General features: G+C 32.4%; 1 protein-coding gene across 6 annotated transcripts in view; it reads left to right on the forward strand.

Moving 5' to 3' along the window:
* TMEM161B (transmembrane protein 161B) overlaps positions 1-2,246 on the forward strand; it is a 69,724-nt gene extending 67,478 nt beyond the window's left edge. For all 6 annotated transcript variants that reach the window (XM_082836056.1, XM_082836053.1, XM_082836055.1 and 3 more), the window contains one exon: positions 1,150-2,246. In XM_082836056.1, the coding sequence (XP_082692182.1) occupies positions 1,150-1,427 (278 nt within the window). In that variant the 3' untranslated portion in view covers positions 1,428-2,246. The remainder of the gene's footprint in view (positions 1-1,149) is intronic.
* The last annotated feature ends 7,558 nt before the right edge of the window (positions 2,247-9,804 follow it).

Genomic DNA, 9,804 nt, shown 5'->3' on the forward strand with positions numbered 1-9,804 from the left:
TTGTTGCTTTACTTTCTACCTACAGTTAATAATGCTTTTTGTTACCTACAAAGAAATAATCCTCTTAAAATTGTTTTTCTCTTTAAAAATTTTGAGAGGAAACATACGAAATTTTAAGCTATGGAAGTTGATTCATTGATTGATCATCTTGATTTTGAAAATTCAGGCCCATATTGTTTTATAATGTTAAAAGAATTGTTTGCTAAAGGTTAATTCTGAGTAACTGGAGTGAGCACTTTTTGTCTTAATATTTTATGTTGTAAGAGAGTAATTTAAGATTTTGTTAGTGCATAACATTTAAATTATTACAAGGTACTTGTAAACTTATGAATTACAGAACCTTTGGTGAGTTCTGCTTCAGATAACTTACGTTGATAGAGTAAAGATTTCTCAGTGGCAGAACAAAGTTCTTCTGTAAGTCTGTTCACTAAGCAATCCAGCCCATCTGTGGTGTTACTCAAGAATCTATTGTTGTATTGATCATTTCTTTGCTTAGGTCAGGCAGTCTGCCAGTGTTGGGGGTTTAGAAGCCAAAGGAACTAAAAGCATTATTGGGTGGGCTTATAGATGCTTTAGTAGAACTGTGATAGATGTAAATGTCCTTCAGGACTCTATGGAACATAAAAGAGTAGCTCAGTTGTAAATTCTGTGACACATCTTCTATCCAAAATAGGAAAGTATATGATAAAAATATTTCTGGAAGCTATTAATAATCTCTCACATTGACATCAGAGAGAGTTTCTGAGAAAGAATTTATTCTCATATTCTAGAGGTAGAAAAGATTCTAAGAAGTTATAGAGTCTGTCCCTGTCACTCCATTAGAGGTAGTTGATTCATAGATTATACAAGAAAAAAAAATGTTTTTGTTATTTTACCAGATTTTAGTGCAGTTAATTAAAAGTAAATTAGATTTTAGCTTTTATGTGCACCTCTACTGATAAGGTTAGATTATAATCCGGTCAAGTTAAGTGAATTTTCCCCAGGTGTGTAGAAAGATTATTATTTTACTTTATTTTCAACATTGAATAATTTGTTGTGCCACTAAACTTTTTGTTCTTAATTTTAAATATAAGTTAAAGAATTTATTTTTTCTAAATAACGAGCTTTGGAATTACTTTTCATGTTTTATTTGCGTCTTGAATTTTCTAGGTAATCATTCCTGGGGGATTTATCCAGAATCTATCTCTACCTTGCCAGTGGATAATAGTCCACCCTCCAATTCTGTTTACTCTGAATTACCATCTGCTGATGGGAAGATGAAGGTAACTGTTACACAAATAACAGTGGCACTGAGCAGCTTAAAAAACATTTTCACTCCTCTGCTTTTTCGAGGACTTCTGTCTTTTCTGACCTGGTGGATTGCTGCTTGTCTCTTTTCTACAAGCCTTTTTGGGCTTTTCTATCACCAGTATCTCACTGTGGCGTGAATCTCAGTTAACAAAAAAGGATATCGAAGTCACACTCTGCATTCAGATACTCGTACCTTGAAGGTCTGACAAAAACCAGAAGAAAGCAAATACAAAGGAAGGAAAACCATATCAGAATATCTTGTTTCAAATACTTCCTCTGTATTCTCAGGGTGGATTAATGGTATTAATATTTAAAATTATAGAATAGATTGTTAACTGCTATACTGTGGCGTTGGAATTTTAACTCCTTGTATTAATGGACGTGAGAGCGCTATCTACAAGTGTAATACTTCTGATGACCTTGGTTTACAGAAACCTCCATCAGTCTTTGAAACTTCTCATATGACTCCAGTTATTGATTGGTTGCTTTTAATGGTATTAAGGTACTGTTAATATTCATAATGGCTGCCTATAGAACAATCTTCAAACTGAGCCATGCTTTAGAGGAGGGAAAGGAGCTAAAGTCACTTCTGTTGGTACTATGCGAGTCACTCTTCAAACAGCAACAACAGCAAAATCCAACAGAAAGGAATAGCTACTGTATATTACAGTAAAGAAAGCTGCATAGTAATTTTAAATTTAATGGAGTTGTACATGCTTAATATCTATAAGTACTGCTGCTTGAGAGTAGCAAGAATATTGTTTTAAAATGCATTCTAGCCAACTTGAGGGATCTTTTAAAATAATTGGCTACATGAACATTTGCAGTCTTGCTATTAGGTTTGGACTGCCCATATTTTATTTTATTCTATGATCCTAAATATAGTTCTTTTTACTAGTCTAAAGATATTTATCAGTATTGATCAAACTTTTAAAAAATTACTTTGTAATCCTGCTGACTACCTGTATGTATTGTACATATATATTATATATTAAATATATAATATATTGAGATTATAAAAGATGAAAATATTGGGTTCTTATAATATTTTAAGTTGCTGAATGTATTTTAAAATGTGACTGAATGAGATGTATTTGTATCTAGAAATTTTCTTTCTTTCTGGAACGAGATTAAAATACATTTTGAAAATTCATCTGAGCAAGCGATTTATTTGTATTGCCTATGTGTGAGAGTACTTCCGATTTTATAAATACTTAGGTGGTTGCTGCCAAATTAAAATTCTTTTTCTGTCATTTAAAAATAATTAGAACCTTTTGACAGATTTACCAGTATTATTTAAACCTATGTTAAATAGGACTTGTTTTAATTTGTAGTGTTTGTATTTTATTTTTTATTTATTTTATTTGTAGTGTTTTTACTTTATAGGGCAGAAATTAAAGTAATTCGAATGAAAAATTCAAATGAAATGGGGGAAAAAAGTAAATTTGGGGGATGCTTTTTTCCATAGGGAATGAATATAAGAGATAAACAGTTTTGTTGGGTTTTTTCCCAAATGAATAGAATTTACTGGTAAATATTCTTTCATATAACTGTCTTGAGAGGCTATGTATTATGTTTCAGTGCTACTGTCACTATTGAAAGCAATTTTGAAACTCTTCTTTTGGAATTACTTTGAAGGCTTGTGGTTCATATTCATTTGAATAATCTCAGTACAGCAAATTCTTGTCTTTTGGTGTAGGTTAAATATTTTGAAAATAGATGATATTTTAAATAAGACTGAGTGATAAAGTAAATGCTTAAGTTGGATAAAACTCTGGTTGAAATGAATTGTGAATATAATATAGAATGATAGTTCATGTGTATTTCCAAAAGCAGCATTCCAAATATATCTTGAGATATCAGCATCACTAAAATAAGTATCTTATAACAAGATTACAGTGAAGTGTGACATTTATTTTGTTTATGAAAGTTCTTACATGTTGGAGTTGCAAAAAATCTCACCTGGTATTTATAACCATTCTTATTAAAAAGCTATACTGTGAAAGTTATAATTAAAGTTATTATTTTGATTTTCAGTGATTGTATAGTGGAGTAATATGGAGGGAAAGGAATAGAATTCATTATTGGATGGAATAACGTATTTTTGAAATACTGTTGATTGACTCTTTTTAAACTTGAATTCTCCCTAAGTATATTATGAACTTACACAAACTGCTTGTTAACTGAAGTGATGAGTTGGTTTAGGTTTTTTTAGCCTTTTAAAGCAAATTTTGAGAGAATGATAGTTACAACTACTAACTGTTTTATTTAAGCATGTTGTGTTTGTACCAAGAATTATGTTAAGTGCAAAAGGGTTTGTACTTTATGTAAACCAAGTAATATTTTTTAAATTGAGATATAATTGATATATAATGTTGTATTAGCTTTAGGTGTACAACATATTGATTTTTGATACATGTATATGTTGCAAAATGATTGCAAATAATATTTTTGAATACCCCAAATTAGGCCAGTAGAAATCTTTTGTTTTTTATATTGGGCTTTAGTCAGTATAAATGCTTCAGAAGTCAGTTATTTTTATTTTATATTTTTGCCAAGTCAACTAGGAACCCGTAAAATCTTGCTTTTACTATGATCTGTAGAATATTGCTTGACAACTTGTTGGTTCCAGCCCTCCCCACCCCCCACCCCCAACCCCGCCCATTGCACTATAAAAATTAGAGCTTATTCTCCTTCCTACTCCCATTGATTTGTCTGAAATGAAAAGCATATAATTTTATCTTAATACCGCATGCATTTTGATTATCTTTGGTATTTTCCCCAGAATTTCAGTTGTTATGCATAAATGACCAGTGCATCCATGCAGTGTGGGCTCATTGTCTTACTGTTTCTAATATAAATATCATTGGTAAAATAGTGACATTTCTTCTTGAGTTTTGATTCAGAAGAGATATTCATCTATTAATGGAATTGATAGGTCCAGGAAGCAATAAGTAGAATTCATTATGAAATCTGTAATTGGAACTTCACTGGATAGATTTATTCTTTCAAATGAAAGATTAACTTCTCAGTATTGTAAAGCATGGGGTCTCAACATTCTCTGAATTCATACACACTTTCTGAGCCATCACATAATTGAAAATGGTCTGTCGTGGTATATGGCTCTATTCAGCAAAATAAAACTAAGTGATTTTTGAATGTGGATCATCCTTTGTCTTCACAGAGCTTTAGGTGGCTTAAAGAATCAGATTATGATCCTAGAGCTTGAACTCAGTGTCTCAAATAGTCATACAATCTCATCTTTTAATTCCATTTGTCACGTTATGTCTATACCCTGAGTTTATAGATGAGCTGGTTATACGCCCTGAAAACTCTGACATGGGCATTAAGGATGATCAAAGAGCTAATGTCAACCTTTCCCTTCTTTTTTAAAATTTTCATTGGAGTATAGTTGATTTACAATGTTGTGTTAGTAACCTTTCCCTTCTTTAAAATGGTAAACACTTGACTTATTTTGTACCTAAGAAAAAGGAAAACCAGATATAGCCTGTTCATATGATTCTATTTTGTTACCATCGAACTCCTTTTTAGCTACAGAAGATTACATTGGAAGGGCCTGTCTTTAATGATTCAGAGAGTTTGTATTTTTCTATCCTATTGTTTTTTTTGTTTTTTTCTTTTTTCCTTTTCCTTATAACTCCCTGTACGTAGCTTTTCCTTTCTCCCATTTGGCAAAAGGCTACCCATTTTATAAATGAAGTAGCAGCACAATTTTCTGGCAAGAATGTTGATCTAAGAATCAGGAAGCATTTCTTCTCATCCCATTTCTTCCTGCAATTAGCTGTTTTTTTTGCACTTACTAGGCGTTAACTGATACTAATTAAACAAAACTGAATTACCATCACTATTGACCTCAGGTTTATCACATGTAAAATAAAATAAATAGTTTACATTAAATGTACGGCTATACATTTCCAAATCTGATATTTATTTCTGTTTATGTTAGCATGAGAAAAATGAATAGCTGTTTTTGGCTTCAGGAATGGTTACAGATCATGTTAGTTAGAGGACATTTATTTATTGTTAGTTGAGAATGACTTTACAAAGAACATTTTCTCTGGGAGTATTTTGGTTTGTACTCAATTATTTGTTTAATAAATATGTATTGAGTGCCTATAATATTCCAGAAACTGCCCTACATACAGCAGTAAACAACATATCAAAATCCCTGCTCTCCAGGAGCTTAGAGTCTAGTGGGCAAATGCAGGCACTAAGCAATGATGAATATGAATCACATGTGGGATAGGTTAGATAGTGATAAGATCTAATAGGCAGGGGATGGGGGGGCATCAGGGAAGGGGGAAAATGAAGTTGGCGGGTAGGGATAAAATTTTAAATGGAGCATTGAGGGAAAGCCTCACTGAGAAGATGATTTCTGAATAATGTTTTGAAGAAAATGAGTACCATCATAGGGTTTCTTGTAACATCACCGTGGTTCGTTGGTCAGCAAAACACCCTGATTACTTGGACTTTGCTAAGTGTGAGGTCACTAAAGAAATGTTTTAAGAAATGGACAATATTGTATATTCCCCTTTTCAGTTGGTGCATTGTATAGGAAGGATTATAGCCATTGAATTAAATGCTGCTTGTTTACTAATGAACTAAAATATGCAATAAGTATAATCCCTTGAGCCTCCTTTTTATAGCTTTTCTGTTGAGTGCTTTTTAACTTAATTTGGACATTTTTACATTTTATTTCAGTAGAACTTTTAAAGACTCAAAGGGTTGCAAAAGAGTTGAAGATATGTTCATTTGGCAGACAATATGATATGTATATGGCAGACAGATTTTACCTATAGTTCTTTATCTGTCAGATAATCTGTTACACAAATGTAATTATGCAAAGGGTAGCATAGCTGAGGACGAATTTGGATTAATAACATCTTATCAAAAATTTAAATATATATATAGCACTGTTTGAATATATTAAGTACCTATTGCTGAAGTATTAAATATGAGGGAGATATATATTTCTAAAATAGTGCTCTATACAAAAATTAGCTTTAAAATCTATTTAGTTTGTTTGGAATGTATTTTCTTTCTGTAATTCTACAGTGAAACAATTTGTACTTATGAATAGGAAATTCCAAAAGACTAATAAACAAATGAAACTGTGTTAGTAGGGCTACTTTGAGTAAGTAGCAATGATAAGATATAGGAATTATTGTAATAGTGTTTTGTTTACCCTATATGTGTAAGCTCATTCTGTCTTTTCTATTTTTAACAATTCCTTAGAGCATGAAATGTAATTTTTTTCCACGTATTTAAATTTCCATCATTATAGGAGATGGGCTGTGTACCTGTTTTGGATAAGTGGCTGATGTCTAAAGTTGATAGTCTGTCAACTTGATAGTCTGTCAACTTAATTGTCTGTGGAAACGGAATAGCTACATCAGAGAAAGAATTGAATTATAGAAAAAAACAAAATTTTATTTAAAAAATTTTAATAACAGTTTTTTAAATTTAATAGTAAAATCTTAAAAGAGCAACATTGCAACAGTGGGGAAAACAGTCATTTCAACTATTGGCACTAGAGTAATCGGGCATCCACATTTAGGAAAATGAACCTCAATCCCTATCTCATACTACACACAAAAATTAATTCAAGAGGGACCATATTTTTCATTGTAAAAGCTAAAACTATAAAGTTTTTAGAGGAAGTCATAAGAGAATAGTTTGATAATTTTAGGGGTAGGCAAAAGTTTCTTAGGACACAAACAATTTTAACCAGAAAGTTTATTTTAGTGCTATTGGGGCTGGCCAAAAAGTTTGTTCGGGTTTTCTGTAAGATATTAATGGAAAAACCGAAACAAATTTTTGGCCAGCCCAAATAAAATTTCAAAGAAATTAAAAGTTTCTGCTCATCAAAAAACCTGTTAAGAAAATAAACGTGTCATAGTTTGATAAAATATTTGCAAAATGTGAGACAATGGACTAATGTTCAAGGTAAATGAAGAACGACTTAAAAAAAAAAACAAAGGATGGGCAAGAAATATAGATACTTCACAGTTAACAAAGAAGCACATGGAAAAGTGCTTAATCTCTAGCAATTTTAATATGATAGTCCTTATTACAGTTTCTTATATTTATTGCACTGAGTTCATTGAGGTTCTTAGATCACTAGGTTTTTATCTCAGGTCAAGTTAAAGACTGACTAATTTTTCCATCCTGAGGAAAGAAGTAGAAACACAGTTGCAATGCACTGTTGGATTTTACAATAATTTTTTTGATAGCTTTTTCTGCAGAAGAAAGTGTTCAAAGAAAAGAGTGTTAGATCTTTAAAAGTTAGGATGGTTACATAAAATATTACTAGTGCTACCTGGGTCAACCACAAAAGGCTTTTCAATTATATGATCAGACATATGCAGTAAATTTGATAATAGTTTTCTTTGCCTTTTAAAGTATTGATTCTGCTTGAGAATATTAAAGTTCTTGGCAGAAGTAGTAGATTTCAGTTTTAGCATTTTAATGGAAGACCACTCTCTCGTCACTTGAGAATTTGGAAGTATGGTGTTTGTACTTACTTAACTGGCTTGCAGAACAATAAAAATTTTTTTGTCTGTTATTAAAAAAAAGTTGAATTTGTCCCACAACTCATTGATACCCTGTTCATTTTTTTCTAGTTCTTTTTACCCCTCTGTTTCATTTTGGATAGTTTTTATTGCTATGTCTTGAAGTTTACTACTTTTTTTTTTTTCAGTGTCTAATATGGTATTTAACTCATCCAGTGTATTTTTTATCTCTAGAGGTTCAATTTGGGTCATTTTTATTTTCTCCATGTCTCTCCTTAACATGTTTATACTATACTTTCTTGAACATATAGAATATATTTATAACAGTTAACTCAGTGTCTGTGTCTACTAATGTCATCTTCTGTATCACTTTGAACCTTGTGCCTGTTGATTGATTTTTCTTCTCATTGTGGTTCATATTTTCTTGCTTGTTTGCATTCCTGAAAATCTTGGACTAGAAGCCAGACACTGAAATTTGCCTTGTTGGGTACTGGATATTTCTGTATTTCTTTAAATATTTCTGAGCTTTGTTCTGGAATGTGGCTAAGTTACTTGGAAACCTAGGAGACAGTTTTGACTCTTTGAGGCTTGCTTTTAAAATGAGAACAGCTTTTAATTTAGTGTTAATTTTTACCCGTTACTGAGGAAATACTCTTCTGAGTATTCCACCAATGCCCCATGTGTTGCAAAGTTTTCTCACTTTGGCTGGTGGGAACAGGAACTATCCCTACCCCTCTTTGAGTCCTAAGGATTTTTGTGCCTGTTCCTTTCTGGTGATTCTTCCCCCAACATTGCGTGATTTCCTCAAATGCATCTATTGATCAGAACTCAGCTGAAGATGTAAAGGAACTGCCAATCTCTAGAGCTCATTCTCTTTACAGCTCTCCTTTCTGATACTCTTCTATGATTTCTAGTTGCCTCACCGGGTTCTCACAACTCAGGGAGACAACTGGGCTCAGTTTAAGGTTTTGTTTTTTTGGGTTTTCTTTTTGGTTTTTTTCCCCCCAGAGCTGTGGCTTGAACGCTTCAGTCAGTAAGCTGGAGCAGAATTCACCTCGTAATTTTTTTTTCCCTCAGGAATCACTGTCCTGTGCTCCCTGTTCAGTATCTGAAAACTGTTGTTTCATGTATTTTGTTCAGTTTTTTAGTTCTGTAAAATTAAAAAGTGCATCTGCTCTCTATTAACTTCACCTTGGCTGGAAGTGAAAGGCCCCAGCTTCTAAGTTTTAGTTTTTTACTGGGGACTTTTTCTACCCCACCAAGAGTCTGTTCAGAGACAGCCTTCCATTCATATATTATTTTAAAAGATGTGTCACTCAACATCACTTGTCATTAGGGAAATGCTAATTAAAAAACCACGAGATACCAGAATGTATCCACTGAAATGATTAAAATTTAAAACTCTGACACCACTAAATGGGCACAAGAATATGAAGCAACTGGAACTTTCATATTGATACTTTGTGGTGCAGCCACATTGGAAGTGATACAACCACTTTATAAAAAGTTCTGGTAGTGTTTTATAAAACTAAAAACACAGCTACCCAGCAGCCCAGCAATTCTACACTTAAGTGTTTATCCAAGAGAAATAAAAACACACTCACAAAAAAACTTGATAAGAAAATTCATAGCGGCTTTAATCATAATAGCCCCAACTAGAAACAGCCCAGGTATCCATCAATAGTAGAATAGATAAACACATTGGTATATTTGTACAATGCAATACTACTCAGCAGAGTAATGAGTAGTAATACATGCAAAGTGATTTCCTTACAAAGACTACTGTATGGAAAGGGGAAAAAAGCTAACTTGTCAGTGGAGAAACCAGATAAACATCACCTTAGCCTAGTGATCAAGGTTAGCATCAACAATAAGTTAGTAGTATGTATCCTTAATGTGATGAGAATGGCATGTATACCTCTTGGCATTTCTCCCTAAAATCCCTAACATTAGTCTAATCATGAGAAGAACATCACAAAAA

The sequence above is a fragment of the Leucopleurus acutus genome, assembly GCF_964270905.1.
Source record: "Leucopleurus acutus genome assembly, chromosome: 3".
Lineage (NCBI taxonomy): Eukaryota > Metazoa > Chordata > Mammalia > Artiodactyla > Delphinidae > Leucopleurus > Leucopleurus acutus.